The sequence below is a fragment of the Larus michahellis genome, chromosome 6 (genome assembly GCF_964199755.1).
Source record: "Larus michahellis chromosome 6, bLarMic1.1, whole genome shotgun sequence".
In the NCBI taxonomy this organism is placed as follows: domain Eukaryota; kingdom Metazoa; phylum Chordata; class Aves; order Charadriiformes; family Laridae; genus Larus; species Larus michahellis.
The window spans coordinates 67,846,302-67,866,628 of record NC_133901.1 but is presented as its reverse complement, the minus strand read 5'-3'; the positions used below and the strand labels follow the sequence as shown (position 1 = coordinate 67,866,628).

The following is a 20,327-nucleotide window of genomic DNA, read 5'->3' as shown; positions in this document are numbered from 1 at the left end:
CCTGGGCAGATCCAGGTTTGCATCTCCTCCTCCTCTCCCCCTCCATTTCCCCAGCATAAGACTGGAGCTCTTATTGTCATAGCACCGTGCCATGACTCCAACTTGGCTTAGGAGGTGGTTGCTTTGTTCCATTTACTTCTGCCATTTCTGTGCTTCTCTGTTATGGCTTCGTAGCAGGAAAGCAAGGAAAAACGGGAGGGGAGCACAGAGGCAGAGCGAAGACAGACCAGTCAGTTCCCAGAGCCATTCTGCTGCCGTTCATCTGTCCATAACCAAACATAAGAAAACAACACCAAAACCCACGGAAATCGAAACAAGTGTTCAGAGGTGGAGTCCTGAGAACTGCAACGGGAAGATAAGACCAACTTTTTGGCATGGTGGATAAGGAGTACAAGAGCACAGTGACGCGATCAAAGCTGTGGTCTTGGAAAACGACACCTGCAGCAGCAATCATCTTGCTCGTTTTCCACAACACAAGATAACGCTAGGGCTGAAGCGAGAGAAAAGAATTACGCAGTAAATGCAGACAAGAGATACAGAGCCTGGAGAAGATGCCATTATGTGGAAACCATCAACGAAACTTTCTGACACCGCTTGGATATAAAGACTAGATACTAGTCCTGCAAGCAACATGAAACACTGGATTAATTTACTGCTCATATAAAGCTTTACTACAGACAGAAACCAAAAAGGGTGAAATGAGATGTGTCTAAATAAGTGGCAGATGTACAAACCCAGAGAGAGAGAACACAGGTACTTGAGAATCACTGTTATCTGGCATGTTAAAAAAATAGATCTCAGTTCTAGAAAAACCTGAGTATTTGGAAATGTGCTGAAATGAGTTAACATTTTATTTCTATCTAAGCATTACGCTTCCAAACCTGCATGTGTTGACATGCACTTTGCAGTGAAAAAACGTTTGGAAACTTGTTCTGAGTCCCAGATGATGCAACGATCACGTTATGTGGATTCTCCGAGAGATCCAGTCGATGTGCTGGAGAGACAACTCCCAGCCTCTGTACTGACTGAGGTTTGAGGTGCCATACCAGCATGAAGAAGAGAATCCCAAAGTCTTAATAGCCCAGCGTACTGGGACAACCGTGAAGACAACGGAAAGATACGCTCCGAAGAGACAGGTACGCAGAAACCCGGGAACGTTTGCCTTTATGTCAGTGTCCCTGCAATCATCAGTGACGAGGGAGTATCGCTGGGAAAAGGCGAGCAGCTTCACCGAGAGGGGATTATGGATATTATGCATTATACGACCAACAAACAGTGAACCGTGAAGACATAACGCTGCGCGCGTTTTATTGAGTCAAGATCTGAGACTGCTTGTTACAAGCTGCTGTAAAATTTCATTCGCAAACAATAAAAAAATATTTTCAAAGGGACATCAAAATAATGTTATTCCTGACTCCGTGGTTGGATTCCAAGAGCAGGCCTCGCAGCAATGAGAGATTGGCTCAATATGACCACAACTATGAAACGAGTGTTGGAAAAAAACGACCACTCCCAAACCAAGCGCAAAGGTGACCTCCTTTTTGCAACTGAAATACGTTGCCTGTAGCTTTTCATTAGCTACAGCAAGTGAAATAGGAGCCAGACAAGTCTAATATAACTCCATTATCTCCTGCTACTGGAAGGTGAAAAGTACTGACAAAACACTGCCTTTTTTTTTTAAAGCACCTGTTGGCATCTGGTTTGAACAATATATAATGCTCTCACTCTGTAACCCTCTGGAAAGCAGTCACCGAGATGGAGTTTGTCGGTGGGAACCACACGGAACTACAGTCATCGTTTGCCAAACGAAGTAGGGGCGACAATGACATGGCAGGGGCGGGGGGAAGTATTTTCAACTTATGGACCTGAATCCCAGGAAGAAAACCATGGAATTGGGCCAATATAGGCACTCTGAAGAAGTATTTCAATGTCCTTGCCTTTCCCACCTGCGGGGTTTGCAGCCTAACAGACAGCCCTTGCTTTACCTCCGGCACCTGGCGCCCGGCTCAGGAGCCGCTCGTACCGCGGGGGGTTGCACTCCCCTCCCGTCCCCCACCGTTCCTCCTCCCGCTCCTGCCTTAACAGGTACGGGGGAGAAATCAGGAAGGTGGAGGGGGAAGTTTAACCTGTGAAAGGGGACAAACAAATTTCAATGCCTACCATGGAAATAAACCTAGTATCATGTAATGGCTTATCTAAGATTTTCAAGCCTGAAACCAAATGTAAGCTTCCCTTTCTCCCGCAGGCATAGGGGGGCACCACTTACCTTCTGCAATTGCATTCTGAATACGTTAGTTCCCTTCTCGGAGCATACGCGTTTTTCCTTTTCTTCCAGAATTCTTATGTCCAACCTAGAAAACCATTTAAATCTTTAAAAAAACCCAAATAAGTTAAGAGTAAGTTAAACAAAAAGAAAGTCTAGATTTTTTGTAAAAATTGAAAAGTTTAGATGCTCTAATTCAGACACTTTTGCATGTTTTCTATTATCATTCTGCCAGAGCTGACAGAATCAGATGGATTATGAGTTGTAATCCCTCATAAGGTGTAACAACAACCTACGCCAATGCGTTAAATTTTACCCTCTTCAGTATTTCACGTTTTACCCTTTTCAGTATTTCACATTCTGGTTGTCTGGTCGTTCCGCTCCCAACTCATTACACCTTCATGTGTTCAGATGGACCGAGGAGACAGCAAAATAACCGAGAGCTCCGAAAAGGCCACTGTTCTCTAGTAGAGGAGGTTGGAAGCCTCGTGATTCTCTAAAACTGACCATTATCTCTGCATTTATAGTCTCTCTTCATTGTTTGTTATTGTTAAAATCTGCAGGAAGCAAATGAGTGTCTTCCATGTCATTTGTCAGCACGTACTTTTGTAGGATCCCTTAATTCACCACACATAATAAATACTTGTCGGGAGCCAGGCTTTTTTAAAAAGGTCGACCTTGTCTTTTGAGCAAAGGACAAAAATACAATATTTTGCACATGGAGAGCAAAGTTTAACTGTATGTACTGCCAACCCCTGCCCATCCTTCAGGGGAGGCAGCTTTCAGACTTGCAAAGAAAGTTTGTACACGGGTTCCACAGAAAATAACTTCAGTCTGCACCAATCCACCCGTCTGCTTAAAATAAAAAAAATAATTTCAGATCTTCTTGTGGTCCCTCCTCTCCCTTTGAACCAACAGGTGTGGACAAAACACATTTTGCCCGTGCAGTAACTTAACAATTTCTACAAATACAGATTTCTACGCCTACCCAAAGCAACACAGGACGTGCCAGCAACTCCTGCAAGTGGGCATGACGTCGGAAAAAGATTCTGAATTATTTTTGCAGCTTCCTTTTGTAAATGAGTACATACTGATTTGCTATTTATTTTTTTTAGTACTGCAACCTTTGGAGAGGTGAGCACACAACCCCCACCAAAACCCTTTATGAATAATCCTGTATTAAACTTGTCACTTTTAAGCAAAATGTTTATGCCTTGCATATCTGCAAATCCATCGTCGGTGTCCATCCCCCGATTTTGTTTTGCCATTCTCCTATTCCTACGTTTTAATAGAAGACTTTTAACACAGTCTTTTCCCCAGCCATTAAGCAAAAGGATTTTCAAAGACTTTTCCTCTCCAGTTCAATTTAAGAACTGTCAAGTTCTCCTCCCTTCCCAGTTTCTGTTACTTTTTCTCATTGGTCTTGGAAACTTACGCTGAGTTTTGACATCTGTCGCCACCTGCCTTTATTGAACAAGGAGGCAGAGACTGTTCTTCCGTCTCCGCGCACTAAATCGCAGCGATACTCTCTCACTTACGAATACAGCTCAATATGTGAAAAATTTTGATAAGGCCCAAGCACAACCAATTCAAGCCTATTTCTTTTTCTCCTCTCTGATTTTTCTGACTTAATACAGAAATTTTAAGTGCCAGCTTTCCCTACCCCTCATACAGTAAGCCGTGGCACCTGAAGGAAACTACATTACCCGTCAACACTTTCTAATCTTAGCTCTTGCCTTTTTAATTCTGCTTAACATTGCTGCCTTCCAACAGAACCAGACGGGAGACTTGGAAACAAGCACAGATTTGTCTCATATCTTCAGTGTTTAAGTAGAAACTGAACAACTTACCATCAAGAAGTACCAATTCAAAAATAGTAACGGGTCAGTATCAGCCTCATAAAGCTCATAAAGGCTCATTTATGCCGCTACTTAGATCTATGGCTACAAAGTTTTCACCCTGAACGCCTTAATTAATTCTTTTACCAGGTTCACATTAACATCAGAGTTGTGCTGAATTCTTCTGAGAAAGTAACGAATAAAATAATTGCTAAAGAAAGAAAGAAAAAAAGCCCTTACTCTTTGCCAAGCTGTTGTTACTCCGCTGCTCACCAGCAATTAAACTTTTAGTGGAGCTTTTAGAATACAATTTTGGGCAGCTAACGATCACCCAAACCAAACCCATTTCCCATTAAAGAATCTGTGATCGTCCTTGTTTTCTGTCTCTAGGGCCAACTGCTGCAAAACATCATCTCTCAGATTATTTACTCAGACACTGAGCACATCAACATTCCGGACCAGGTTTCCTTGATGTATAATATATTCCCCTCTCTGGCTGCAAAGTCTCCACGTTGGCAGACCGTTTGCATTTTAATGAAAGTAAACGATAAATAATTTGCAATATAGTACTAATCATTTTTACCCTGCAATAAAATACTTCATTTTGTCATTTTCCATAGATTATTCCCCCTGAATCAAATATACGTATATGCATATACATACACGTAATGTGTGTGTGTATACACACACACACACAATATATAACTAAATTTTTGGAGAAGTACTTCAGAAACTGACCGAAATTAGGCAATTTTATACACTGTCAATCAATATGACTAATTTACAGAGACTGTCTTTATTGTGAGGCACACCATGCTCCAATTAAAACTCTAATCAGGGCTTTCTTACACTGAAACTAAGCCGCTAGACTATTTTCTAGACTTTACTTACAGCTAGAAAAAGTACATCCATTATCATGAAACTGAAATAATTTGGACTTACTTTAAGAATCTCACCAGGAATTGAAAAAAGTAACCCCATTTTTACAGTTGAGCACTACCACAAGAGTCCCATGATAATATTTCCCATAAGCTTCTCCCAGGTTGTAAAACCACGAGTTGAGGGCACAGATCTGCAGGACCGAATGAGCTTCACACGGCAAATGTACAAATTTCAGAATGCTGCACTGAAACGGAGACAACTTATACATCCCTGTAGGCTCAGTCTACCCATGGCTTTCTGTTCGTCCGACAAGTCCAAAATGATACAGATGTCACGACAGGGGTAACCGCCACTAGCCATGCTGTAAGGTGTTCTGCATCTAGAAGTTCTCCATCTAGACAAGCCAAATGTCCAAAACCCACCTTATTTATGGACAACGGTCCTGGCCTTTTGCAAATGAATCCTAAAATACTGAATAATCTCCTCTGATAATCAAACATCACGCTTAATATAAGACACCTGTTCAAAGACAGATGAATAAAGAACCTCTATACATTGGGTGGCGAACCCAAATCCTCTACCGGTTCTTCATTGCCAAGAACGGACAAACACAGGCTCCAGAATTACGGCTGCGTTACAGACTTCACTGTTGACAGAAGCCTCAAAATGCCAAACCTGGAAAATACAGATTATACACTTCATCTGCTACTTGAACTATTCATAATTGTTTGAGGAAGGAATTCTCAAAGGGATTTAAAGGAGTTAAAATCATATTTATCGGAAACTTCTAAAAATTCATTCTGTTCACCTTCTTTGTATGTTCCAAACTCTCAGGCTTGTCCTTCAAACATACAAGTGAGAAACTTCTCACGTTTCATTCTGTATGAGCCAATTATCCATCAGATGTTTATCTGTATTTCCTTAAACAACTTCTAAGCCAACGTAGGAGAAGCATCCTATGAGCCAAGAGGAAAGGTATGTGAACTAGGAAGGAGAAAACAAGACTTCACTGACATGGGTCTCAGCACAGCTGAACGCATTTCATATTTTGAGAAGTTGATTATCCACATTGACGTAAGTGTACCTGCCTCCTAGACAAATCCCAGACGCGCAATGCTTGTTGGCCGCAGCTGAGAAGCAAGGAAGAGTCAAAAAGTTTTCTATCAGCAGTCTGCGGGGTAGCACGACAACGGAAAGGAAGTGGTTTTCTTTCACCACTTATTTCCATGCTTTTAAAAAATCATAAAGCGCAGGCAACGTCCCGCTCTAATTTAACCTGTGCAAATTTTATGTTTGCTAGTAAAGGCTGGGAATTAATATTACTCAAAGCCAACACTTCATTAGTAATAATATGGAAGACGTGACTAATCTGTACAAAGGATAACCTCTACTAAAACCAGCCCTAAGCATTGTGCCAGCCCAGAATAAAAAACAACAACAAATACACCATCAGCGTTCAACCCCAGTGCTACAGATGACATCTTTGTATTAAATAAAGACACACAGAGATTTTTAAAAGTTTGGTTTTATTATTGTAGTGTGACTGCATTCTTATCTAAATAAACTTTTCAATCCCTTTTACAGTGTATTTTCATCATAAAGGTTTCAACACGGAACGCCACACAGTGTTCTCCAACCTTCACACTTCGAAGTATATAGAAACATTCAGTATTAAAAGGCCTTTGCAATGCGTTTCTTTTAAAAACATCAGGTTTATAAATCCAAGTGTATATTAAAGCAGATTTTTTTTCCAGACACCCATTGACAAACAATTCTATGTGATCTGTCAAAGAACAAGTTTGCGTGTGCTTACATTAACTCTGTAGCAACCTTGTCCGCGAGTACCGCGACCAAAACCAGGAGTGTTGAGGAGTGTTGTAGTCGTCAACGCGAGCCAGAATTTACCCCACCGGTAATGACCATTAATTTTGCTCAACTCTGTTGCTCACCAGTTAATACTTAAGGCAAATGCCATTGTATACTTATTTTCCCAAGCTCAAGTAACTATATAAGCATTGTTTGTAATACAACGAACAGGAAGTATTTTATGGTGCATGTAAAATCTGGCAAGAAGAAATAAGCTACTTTGCAGTTAAACACTTCTATTCAGAGCACTGAAACTCACATTTTCAATTTGTATAAAAAACCATCATTACTGAAAAGACTAACGTTTCAAATTTAATCATAAATGCTATTTTAGATTTGAACTAAAAGTTTTATGGAGTTAAAGAGATGTCTGGTAGCTGGTGCTCCTTTAGGAAGGAGTGTAGAAGACTTATAGACAAATACTTGAACATAAGGAGAATCCAATGCACTATTATTTGAAGTAAACAAGCCATGACTTACATTCAAATAAGAGACCTTTTACAGAATACGATTCTTTTCACAACTGCGTACTAAACTTCAGTAGCTCCAACAACTTGGTAAAAAGAAGAATTTTATTTTTTAGCCTAAACTGATTTTCACATGCCACAGTCTTCAATTTGCAAGGGTAATTTAACATCAGTATCCACTCTCAGCTGTGGAATTTCTCAATCAGTAATAAATAGAAAAGATACATCTGACAATGCAAAAAAGTACTTAAATACTGAAATACTGGCACAAAAATGAGAAAAGATGTTATTGGTGGCATCCTTTATTATCTGGCCCATAAGATGTGTTAGCGCAAAAACTATCTAATTAAAAAGCCAGCATTTTGGCTTTGCACAATGCTTTTTTTTTTTAACCTGTTGTTAATCACACATACAAATAACAAAGAAAACATTAACTGGAGACAGCGTTAGCAGTCTCCTGAGCATTCTGCAGGAGCCTACCTTGCTGCTTTTGAGGTAGGATCTTCTCCCCTCCTTTGATCCCACGAACCAGCCAACACAAGGCAGAATTTAGTCCCTAAAGTGTCCACTCCCTGCTCACCTGAGAATAACACGGAGCATAACAATACCTTAATTGAAAAAAAGGGACGTTTTGTGGATTTTTGGAATGTCAGGAGACTTTTGTAAGTAAACCTGTTAAAGATTCTCTTCCAGACAGTTATGAAAATAACAATACAGAAAACCGATTTAAAATAACAGTAATTTTAAAGAGAAAAATTGGATTGAGAAAACATGATGTTCCAGGAAAGAACTGTGTGTTTTGACATCTATATTTATTCTTTAAATATATTTATATTTTTATAGTACAGATTGAATCATTTATACATATAAATACAACAGTAGTGAAGAACTATAAAGATCTGATTTTTAGAAGTAAATGGAGTAGACTTTTACACAGGTACCGAACTCTTTCAGCACATTTTTAAACTTGATTTCTGCTGTAGTCGAAAAGGTTGGAAATATTCTTGTATAATTTTACCATAGGCTTCTTTCCCCTCTTGTGAAAGCAAAGACAATTTTAACATAAAAACAAACATAAAACAGGTCTTAATCTTGCCTCCACACACACGTTTAACATTTGCTCAAATCGCACATATCCGCTATTACAGTGATTCAAGAGAAAAATGTGTTTTCACACAGTGGAATCTCAGTCTGAAAGACAACCCAAATCTCCTCATAAACCCAAAATTCTTACTCTTGGGTCACTTCCTCTTTAGGCTGTTTGAGCTCCATCAGTAACTCTTTACCAGTTTCTCCGGCTTTTGAGGCAAAGAGAATAGCTCCCTGTTTAAAGCCCAGCAGCTTCAAGCTTCTGGCATAATCTGCATATACAGCGTGGATCAGTTTATGTAAACGAAGCATTAAGGAAAACACAAATGAATAGCAAACTGGAAAAACTCAGACTTTTGGGTTTTTTTTCTCTCCTCGCTTCTTAGCTCTCCCAAGCTGAAAACGCTGAACATTGCTGTCAATTGTGCTAACCCAGTATTTTTCAGCACAAATAAAGATAAAAAAGTTGCTTTAAATTCTACTACTGAATGCGCATTAGCATTTCTCATGCAATATGCCGAGTTCTAGAAACTAAACCAGACAGATTTCAGATAAGCATAAGTACCTACCATAATACCACATCATAACTAGCAAAAGAAATTAAGAAACTGTAAGGTCATACTACAGGATTTGGTTGTTAATTAAATGTATCTGGAGTTGTCTATATGACTTATTAGTGGCTTTTTATAATTTACAAACCGACATCAGTAATGACTCCATAAAAAACAAGCAGGTATTATTTAAATATGCGTTATTGCTTATTGCAGATACCTAAATGTAAATGTTAGAGCAACTATTCAGAGTTTCCAGAACAGCAGGTCAGATGTGCAGTCCGTACCGTCCAATACTTTAGACACCTTTTAAAACACTTACTGCATTTTCAGCTCATCTGATCTTGACCTTTAATTTTCTCTGTTTCCACTGTCTCAGAAGTGACTCCTTCATAAAGCACTTCAATCACTAAAACAGTATGTTGGTGGACAGAAGGGTTCAACGCGGGGATTTTTCTTCCTGAGATACAGTGTTTAAAAGACAGAACCACAGATTTCGTTACACAGTCTGCGGTAATAATTTCCAAGTTCTGCAAAGAATATTTTATCATCTGTTATTTTCTCTCCTATGTTTTTTGGGGGTTTTTTTTGGTTTTTTTGGTTTTGTTTTTTTTTCACCCCACTTTTAGTTTGTTTTCCAGTTCCACTGGCCTCACAGAGATCAGGAGGAGGTAATGTTACGGATTTATGCAAATGGCTCCCTTTCACTTGTTTCCTCATACTTCCTTCAAACTATACAACCTGGAAAATGAAAATAGGAACTCTATTCCTGCGCAGACTAGTTCATCTAACATTGGCTCACTGTATATGAGCACACAGATGCAAAACCAGGATTTCAGGAAAAGGATATTTGTGTCATCATTAACTTCAAATGCCCCATACTTCAGACAAGCTTCAACAAATAAAGCCGCTCTATCGAAGTACCTCATACTGTTAAATGGGAAAAAAAAAAAACAAAATTAGAATAATTTGTTAGGACAGGAAAACAGCAAAGTACGGCAGGACATTGCACCAAAACACTTGCAGATAAGCCTTCTAAGATTTTGCACCTAGGTCTGGAGGGGCAAATCTCTTCTGCGCGGAGGGCTGAACAAGGCTTCTGATCGCCGCCAAGGTTAAACAGTGCCACCATGGCACATATTTGCAGCCCCAAATCACACACTGCTCTCCGTTTCCAACGTTGCTCTGCCTTGCTCTCTGCGCCTTCATGCTTTGTAGGCCTTGAGGATTCACTAATCAGGACAGGGCAGCTTTCCGGACGGCAGTGAACGCCGTATCCTGCTCCCAGGCAGGACAGAGAACAGGTCATACCCTTCCCACGTACCGCCTCCTGCTCCTCTGGCACCCGTTACAATGGGTGCTAACAATCTTAAAGCCTGCAGTAAATTTAAATGCCAATATACTTTCTGAAATTGCAACAAAAACATCAATTCCAGCACACAGAAATGACACGTTGTTGAGGTCAATTAAAGAAAAAATGCTAAAATAGAAACAAGTGTCAGAAATCAAACTGCAGGCCCCCTCCCACCCCCTTGAATTCTGAGTCACAAATGCTTAAATAACATTTTTGGACAAGATAAAATACGGATTGTGCTGTTTCTTCTTTACCTGTGCAACATCTCTGCAACTTTCGTAAAGCATCCAAGTGACAAGAGGACAAGAATGGCTTTGGACTTCTGGTTGACTTGTGGCGAGCAAAGGTGATCTACCCAACGCTTTAACACATCAGCACACTCCTCTGAGTTCAAGCGAACCTTTAAGAGAGGGGAAAGTCAGTTATGAATTCTCAGCTGCTAACTAAAGACAGCACTCTGCCTCTCGTTCATTCTTTTCAGTGAAACACTTTGGGCAGAAGTAAAAGCATCTCAAATTACCAATTTCTTTATAAAAAGTACACCAACCCCTTGAATGAATACAATGAATGTATGAATACAATACATACAGAAGAAATCTATAGACATTAAAAACTCCACTCTGGACACTTGATATTTACATCTGATTAACATTATTTTTACCATATGGCTTTGTTAAAACCTAAAGTATCAAGAGGCTAGAAATCTTTATCCTTTACTGAAAACTTAAGAACAAAGCAACTTCATTTTTCTTATGAGTGGGATTCACTCATTTAGAAAATCTGAGCATGACTTTTTCCATACTTTCTGCAGGAAGCACAACAGAGACTTTACTCGGAGACACTGAAAGATCACCCTGACTGACTCCTGTCCATTATAAATTTGGAGAATGACTGCTTTGCTTTGTCTAGGCTAATGCTTTGCTTTTACTGGAATTACGTCTGCATACCAAACCAGAAGTTGATGCAACTTTATGTGGTTGGTGATAACTTTAAAATCGGCATGCATGCTACATGGAGCTCAGCAAAGTCACTGCCTAATTATTTATCCACTTCCAGGAGTGGTTTTTTGTAGTTTATGATGAACTCTGTACCGCTGCAGCTACATGCAACTTTACAAACCACTGCTCAAAAATTAAAAAATTGATGATTCCAACCATTTTTAGGCCGCAGTCTTGTCTTTTGATGACCAGAGCAGACTTTTGTAATTCAAAAGGCTGAAGAAGAACCTGTCAACACTGATTGAATGGATTGGCTTGTTATAGATGAACACATGGAAAGAACTGATGATGATATTTCAAACCGATGTTTCAGTTTTTTAAACTTTGGAGAACTTCAGCGCCCGCATCGGCCTTCGTACCTACATATACTAAGTAGGTAATTTATGCTAGGAAACTGAAAACTGAGAAATTACATACCTTTGCAAGCCATGCTGCACGATTCCATTCGCCATAGGTTTGCAAGTAGCGACAGGCATCAGCAGCCTTATCGATCAGACACAGTAACTGTACACCCTCTGGAAAATAAAACCCACACAATATAATAAGTTAAGGGAAAAAAAAGAGTTGCTACGTAAGTGCGCCCAGGACCTTCAATCCCAGAAAAAGGATCTCTCTCATATCCTTCTTAGCATATTAAGATGTTGAAACACCCTAATTTCTACCACCTGGCTCTCCACATAACCAGGGTGTCAGTTATCATATCTTTTTCTTCGGCTACAGAGCTTAGAAGGACCTAACACAGCTCTCATTTATCATTGTCCTGAATATAAATGACAAGGAGTTCACTTGACTTCTCGTCATAAAGAGAGAGTGATCTTTCTAGGTCAAATAAACAGATTTCAAAAATAAGCCTTTATTTTAATTTAATGCTATCCGTAGTGTAATTATTAACAGTGAAGTGTTAATTCTCCACAGAGTGGAAAGTATCTTTTTTTCAGGCAATTACAGACATTTGTACTTTCTCTGCATGCCATTGAATACTTTAGTCAATCATATCGTGACTATCTATCTCTTGCATTAAGCAAAATTAACCTGTACGTGTAAGAAAACACACTTTTAGAAACAAGCTATGAAATGAAAAGGAAAGTCCATATTTCAGCTTGAGTTATAAGAAACCATTTTTTAATTAATTCTGTAGTTAGAAAAGTGGGAAATACATAGCTTTATGTGCTTGGCCTCTTTTCATGCAAACAATGGCTAGAGAATTGCTCCAGAAATACATTTTCCAATGAAAGTTAGTCTAAACAAGTTAAACTTTATAACTGAGTTACCGATAATTTTTGTGTTAACTACACTAGGTAGTGCACACTATAACATATGCAACATGTAAGATCTGTTACAAGAGGACTTTCTCCTCTCCTATCTCCATCAGCAGCCTTAATAATGATTAGAATTACTAGTTTACAAGCAAACGGAAAATTCAAGTCACATTGTACCTGCGAGCTTTCCATTGGCTATCATGTTGGTTGCTACCAGTTTAATGGTACTTTGAGACGGACCTGATGAGGTGACAGTTGTGACCAAGCAAGCTTTGAGGGAATCGCAGTAATAATGGGCGTTCTCTGAACTTGTTTCTAACAATAGCTGCACTGCTCTGTCAGTCTGGCAAGAGACAAAAAAACAGCACAACTTTGACCACAACATACTCACTTTTAAACAAAAGTCTTTATATTTTTACCCTTTTTAAGACATGGAACAAATAACAATGAAAGTTATGCTAAAGCAGACCACAATGATATTTACCAGCATAGTAATAATTAAGATTCTATTTCAATAAAACATCCTTAGTAAGGCTGGCATTTCAACGCACATCATGACTATAATGTTTAATCACAGACTAACATTCCAGAAGAGGCCAATGAAAAATTTAATTCAGAATATTCATTTCCTTGTTTACACAATCTTTTGCGGAGTTATAAAATGAAGAGAAGCATTTTTATGATTCTATGCTAATTTAAAATAAGCAGAGAAGAAACAAAATTGTGAAGATGCAGAAACTGGCCAGGATGTCAAGGACTGATTTAATACTTGATATTTTAAAACAAAGGTAGAATTCACCCATTTAAAATGTTAGCTACAGCTGAGCACCTAACCAGTGGGGCTCATTACACTGGCTGCAGACACCTGTCTCCGAATTGAATGAATGACTGCAGGCACATCATCGCTGCCTCTTACTAAAATGAGGTGCCTAACTTTTAGAGAGGTCAACGTAGTGTGGTCGATCAAGCTGATGGCTTAGATAATTACTGAAAATAATGAAAAGCCACATTAAATACATATTAAAATACAGCAATTCAATAAACTAGTATCTTTGAACTTCTATAAACTGGCATTTTACTCAGACCATCTTAAGAATAAACATTTCTGGCATCTTTTACTGATAACATTTGTTGACATGCCCAAATGCACGGTAGCATAGAAATCACCGAAGTTCGAGCTAGTAACACCAAAGCTATTTTTGGAAATGCAGCACAACCGCATTAGTATGGAACTGCTCGTGATATGTACCGTACAAATGTAACAATATTCTTATCAGGGTCTCAGTGAGCAGCTCTGTACAGTGTCTCACTGCTCAGAACAGATCTGCCAGAAGCTTAGGTACATCCTTTGTTACCTAAAATGAGAGCACTAGGTGCAGACTGAGTTATCCCAAAGATGTTAAGTTTTAGTTATTTCTGTGAAACTCAAAATGTAATTTTTCTTTTCTAATCACAAGATAGAAAGAAAGGTTTTTATAGGGTTCCTACGAAAATGAAATAGTCTGAAGCAGGTAATACCAAACATTACCGTATACCATGTCATTACACGGAGCCTGCAGTGTAATAACATACAAACACAGCAAAAACTATCCCCTGGGTGAACAAAAGTATGAAACAACACGTATGAGTTAAGCAAAACTTTACTTGACTAGGATATATACATAAAACGGACAGGGAAGAAGAATAAAAAATTCAAATATTACCCACAAACCTGGCCCAAGAGAAGAAGCTGATCAGCACATTTCCTGGTATGATCATACGTTGATCTCTTCACTTCCTGGAGATTTACCCTTTCAAGTTGGAATTTCTGCACGAAGAAGGAAAAATATTCTAAATGTAAGATGAACCATAAGAAATAAACCAAAGCCTTTAAAAGATATGGAAGTATTTTGAGAGTTTTTGGAACACCCCCTATTTTTAAGTAATAGGGAGTGATTTAATCCAGAGTGGTATATTACTAATAAAAGTGAAATAAGTCTAGTGAAAAGCTATAAGATAATAAGGTTACGCTGAGCGTTTATTGTGCTGAGGACATTCTTATTAAATATATTTTTGAACTCCTTGAAATACCTGGAAGTAATAATTTTCACACAGTATGTCATAGCATATATCCAAGGGATTAACCAACTGTTCTTGAAGGATAGCCGTGTCTGTTGGTTTTGCAGGCTTTTCCTGGGATAAGCTGTGCAAATAATGGGCAGCAATAGTCCAGAAATGCAGTTCTGATTCATCCCCATACAGTCTGAGAAGACACAAAGCGGGATGTGAAATATGTTTGTATTTTTTCACGTCACATGAAAATAGCGCACATTTAAAATATCTTTTTACAAAGACCACACATTATTGCGGGCACCACAAGTACTTTCAGTTATCAGTGGGACAACCTACAAGAAAAGATCAAGGAATGGCAATAAGCAAGCTAAACAAATTGGCCAGAAGATTGTAACAACAGCAATTAAACTCAGTAACTGTTCAACATATAAATATGTGGAAATTGATTTCATTATTATTTTACACTTAATCACTAATATCCTCTTTCAACTACAAGGAAGTTACTAAGTTGAAAAGCACCTCTGAATATAGAGAGACTAAAATTAGCTACAGTTTAGGTAGACTACCACCCCAGAACAAATATGTTTGAAATAAAAAACAAGCCCTCCCTTGTTTGCATGTAATCTATTGTGTGCTTGAAGTTCTGAATTACGTTTTTGGGCATTGGGCAACCAAATACAATGTAGTTAGCAGAACTGCATTTATGCAGGTACCACCAAGACTGAAGAAAGTTCTCTATACCCACCAAACAAACAAAACTGTTTCAGTAAGGTGACATTTCCATTCTCAGTCCTGAAAACACTCTGATAACAAAGTACCTTAGGAATTGTGCTGAGTTAAAGGACAATTAGTTGAGTACTTAAAATTCAACACATTCGAATGCATTAACAGGATCAAGATTTTATTAGGAAACCTTTGATATAGTTATCTGAATCTCTACTACCTGGCAACCAGGAGACATCTTTGCAAGAGAGTAAAATCCGGATCAAGCAAAAGTTTCTTTATGTCACTGCAAAAAGAGAAAGCCATAAATAATTTGTAAAATACTGTGCAAATTTTTTTGGTTTGTTTTTGAACACAAATAGGATATGTCACCTACAAATTAAAAACAATCAAAACAAGAAATACACAGTTTCTCTTCTGAACTGAAAAAAAATGCATCTATCAAAACAATTACAACAGGAAGTATACATAATTTCAAATATAATTGATCTCAAGGAGCACGTCACCCTACCAGTTTAAATACAAGCAGCGCGTCTGTCAAGAACTCCTTCTTCTTGTAATAAAGGCAACAACCACAAGGGTGTAGACCAAGCTATAAATTAGTCTGTAGTGATTCTACAAATTACAAGATTAATTCAATTACAAATAATTTTGCAACTACGTAGTGTCATAGCAAAGAGGTCCACATGCATAAATTTAGGTTTTCTACATATGTTTCAGACTGGATAAAAATACTCTGTTCTCTCTTCCATCCTACTAAATGAAAGATGGAAAATGGAAAAACTTCTGTTTACTAGCTTCAAATATAATTTTCATAGTTTAAATGGAACATCAAAATCTGGATGAACATGAAAGAACCATATATCACTGACAAGTATTGACCAAAAAAATTATGAATGCTCACTGCTCCATTACAAATTATATACTAACCTAATATCTTTAAATCTCTAGTTGTTAGTCACTATTAAGTCAACGTTAAAAATTCAATACTGACTTCCATCAGACTTTATATGGTCAGAACAGTACATTTTGACTGAAGAGTCAGTATTTAACCAACTACTTTGAGACAGTTTGCTTATTTAAAAACATATTTTTGAGATTGCATCATGGTTAATTTTTAATTTGAAAAAATAGAAATAAAGATGTAAAATCTTCAATAAAATGAATAAAGCATCACCCTTAGGAATTGCATAAAAATAAAAATTAACTGTGTTTAAAATAAAAGCTGTCACTACTCAAGCCTATCTTTAGAGAGGCAAAAAGAATTCTTTCTTCATTAAGTTGTGAACTGACACAAATTTCAGGATTTTTGCTTTCTCTGAATTCATTAGCTTACTCAAATATCAGTAGGAAAACTCTTACTTGGACAATGAATTCAACTGCTCTTGAAGAAGGTTTTTAATATTTTCATTCTCTGGATAATCACTGGATTTAAAAAAAAAAGAAAAAAAAAAAAGGAAACTGTTTTGTATATTAGCAAAATGACAGAATTCCCTGAAATGGAAGAGTATTACTGGTAGTAGAAAAACTCAACAACATATATAGAAACAATCTTTCCTATGGTAAGCCATTCATACAAAATTCTTTGTCCAGTTACTAGTTCCGAAATAGTAATGAAAGACTGGTTTTGCTTTCTCTCAACCTCAGTCATTGCCACCAATCCTTCTTATCGCATTTTTCTTTTATTCATTAACCTTGAAATGAATAAAAAATGACAATGCCTAGCCCATTATCACGTGATCACCAACAGTACGCAAACACAATAAAGGATACAGAAAGGTGCTCCCAGTGTGATGTGAAGTATGGCTCACTAGAAGTAAAGACATACCCATTAGGCTATCATTAGAAGATCAATTTCAATTAAAATTTAGGAATCAACTCTGACTATTCTTACTTTAACTTCTTGAACAAAGAGAACACACAGAGTTGTCCTCTGAAGTAATATAACCTGTAAATGACATAAAAATATTGCCAGTACCTTAAAGTAAACAGGGGTTTTCAATAGCCAGGAGCTACAGAAAGTCAAAAGAAATAAAATACTTCACCTTAAAGCTTTTTCTATTTGTTACTTTTAGTAATAAATAGTGAAGCTATTATCTTTTCGGCTGTCCCAAAGACTGAGGAAACTTATATATCTAACAGTTACTTGCACAGACTAATAAAAGGTGTAGGAATTAAAAAAAAATAATTTTATATAAAGATATATATTTCTCCTTACGTGTTTATAATATCTAGAGAATATTTCTCATTCCACGGCTGATGCAACAAGAATGCTTTTAAAGCTAATGAAGCCCTTGGAGCAAGCAGATAGGGACACCATGCAGGTTCTGAAACAAAAGGAAAAGATTCATTGTGAGTAGCTAATGTGCAATAATGCTCTGCTCAGTAACCATAAAATGTATCACCTTGTTTGCAAGCACCAGAAGAAAAATCATAAATCACGGTCTTTTCATATACACAGCATGGGTTACTCGACATAAAAGCTTATCTTTACACTCAAGCAAAAACATTTCATAGAAGGTACAGGGTTATCAACCATGCCCAAATGAGAATTTCAGGACATTCTATATTGAATTTAGCCATAGGCTCCTGGAATACACTACAGTGGCATTAAGTAGAGCTGTATATGATGATTATTGCTACTACAAGGACATACTGGGAAATAGGTACAGCTATACCAAAATGTACCACAACGGATGTTTTAGTTTTCCTTTGCAATCATAGTTTCTACAGTATAATACAAGGATTAATATCCCTCACCCCAAAAGGATGTTGTGAAGTTTAATACACGCCTACATCTGCAAAGAAATAAGATGAAAATTATAGTACTACCTGTTATACAAATTTAAAAGTCAGTAAGTCTGCATTCAGTACAAGGTTTGGATGACAGGCAGTACATGCTACCCAGTGGCTTAGGAGCAAAACAAGCACCAGCCAGCTACATCATTAAATATTCAGCAATTCCCTGCACTGAATGATGTAGGAATCTTGTAAACGTGATTTTGTAATTCCAAGATTATCACAGCGTAGAGGCAGAAGGACAGCTAAATCACAGCCACCTTAACCCTGGCGTATCCTAATTTCAGTCTGCTTGGCTTTGGAACATTCATTTGATAGTAAAAATAGCTGCAATAAAATATGTTTTTCCTTAAACGGCCCACACCACAGCTCCTGACATCCCCATGTTGTTTATTAAATATGTCTTAGTTAGAATCTACATTTTTAAGGGAACTGTATGAGTAAAGGGAGGATTGACCAAAGAGATCAAAACAAAAGTAGCTACATTGGGAACACTTGTAATGAAATAAAAATAATAATAAAAAAAAGCTTAGTTAACTATTGAAATAGTTAAATATTTAAATTCCCTTCTTAAACATACAGCAAAAAAAAGTCAAAGAACATCAACATTGCTATTTTAGAGTTCAGTGGGAAATCTACTTTCAAGAGCAATGAATTGGTCTACAAACTGCCTTTGATATCTGGAAATACCAGAAAAGACATTTTCATCCATTAATAAACGTTTCAAAATCATGTAATGAATTTCAGTGGTATAGGTACTGATACCCAACTGATGTGCTGACGCTTTTTAGGCCAACTCGCTAGACATCTGTACAAAAAGCTCTTATTTTGCTAATTTATATTCCAATTAAGATAGTAAAAAGTATAGTTTATTTATAAGGTTAAGCTTGTATAAAAAAACCTACCCATATGCCCTAAGCCTAGAAAATTCATGTGCATCTATGAAAATCACTCTAGGGACACCAAATCCCCCACATAGGACAATCCTCTGTTCTAATAGAAGTGCTGAACATTTTTATGGTCCACTTTCAAAATGAAGTATCTAGCAGTCAATCGCAAAAAGGAAAACAACGTACCTATTAAGTCCTGTTCATCCATTCTAAAACACGATGGTTTCATGGACAACTCTAGAACTCTAATGCACCCATCATCTGACGCCAAGACCACTTTGTCTGAAGTGCACCAGTCCACATCCAGGATTCGGAAGTTGACGTTTCTTCCACTTCTTAAACTGCTCACCATTTGTACCTTGAAAAGTTGAGTTATTTTTCATTTTTAGTAGGCTCTCCATCACATGGCGTAAGACTCTGTCACACGCCCATGAGGCATACCAGAAAATTTGCAATAAAAGGTGAAGTAAGTTAACCGTAAATCATTTTAATGATGGTCTTTTCTGGAGAGTAGGGAATTTAGAAACCTTGGAGTAGGGCACATGGTTGCTCTGAAACAATAGTTTTTCCCCATTGAGAGCTGAGAAAAGATCCTTCTGAGCACAGCTGTACAGCTGTCTTTTTGTTACCTTTTCTGACATAAAATTTCCATAGTAAACTGGTGGAAATTTACATTCCCTCTTTAATTCCAATCCCTGATCTATCATACGAGCCTCAAGGCAGAAGTGAGGTTCTCATTAATTAACTCATGCTCTTCATCAACACATACTATCTTGATAAATACTGAACTTGTCTAGAAATACATTTAGACACACTATTACCGTAACATTATGGGACACACAGATAAACAAACCCTTCTAAACCGCACATTTAACCACAGGTCAGTAGTTAGACATTTCGTAACCCTTCTGTAGCATCACAGAACATTACAATTGTTAATATATGGAAATATTAACAAAACCTCCACTGCAATCAACATTCCGCTGTCTCCTTTCACTTGTTCTAGAGCAAAGCATGGAGTTAGAGAGATGTAAGATGCAACAGCTCGAGAGCACGATTACTCTTAGCACTGGGAGAGTTAGAGAAAAATGCGGAGATACTGGATAACTGGTTGTAGGCAAAGGTGAAGTTCTAAGGAACGGATTATACAGATAACAGGATTCATGGTATAATATTCTACTCTGCCTACATAATTCATGGTTGTTGGTCGTATCTGCTGTCCAACTCTTACCATCAATGGAGAGTTTCACATTGCTCAAATTAACCGTCTGAGTTTAGAACCGGTGCTCACTACAA

At 37.7% G+C, this 20,327-nt stretch overlaps 1 protein-coding gene across 4 annotated transcripts in view; it reads right to left on the bottom strand.

The window, feature by feature from the left end:
* Positions 1-8,400: 8,400 nt before the first annotated feature.
* The window catches only part of WDR11 (WD repeat domain 11), a 44,644-nt gene continuing 32,717 nt past the window's right edge, over positions 8,401-20,327 (bottom strand). For all 4 annotated transcript variants that reach the window (XM_074591898.1, XM_074591894.1, XM_074591895.1 and 1 more), the window contains exons 19-29: positions 19,218-19,389; positions 17,561-17,669; positions 16,705-16,767; positions 15,563-15,628; positions 14,638-14,809; positions 14,279-14,374; positions 12,745-12,910; positions 11,726-11,823; positions 10,565-10,710; positions 9,807-9,886; positions 8,401-8,704 (exon numbers count right to left, since the gene is read on the bottom strand). In XM_074591898.1, the coding sequence (XP_074447999.1) occupies positions 8,547-8,704; positions 9,807-9,886; positions 10,565-10,710; positions 11,726-11,823; positions 12,745-12,910; positions 14,279-14,374; positions 14,638-14,809; positions 15,563-15,628; positions 16,705-16,767; positions 17,561-17,669; positions 19,218-19,389 (1,326 nt within the window). In that variant the 3' untranslated portion in view covers positions 8,401-8,546. The remainder of the gene's footprint in view (positions 8,705-9,806; positions 9,887-10,564; positions 10,711-11,725; positions 11,824-12,744; positions 12,911-14,278; positions 14,375-14,637; positions 14,810-15,562; positions 15,629-16,704; positions 16,768-17,560; positions 17,670-19,217; positions 19,390-20,327) is intronic.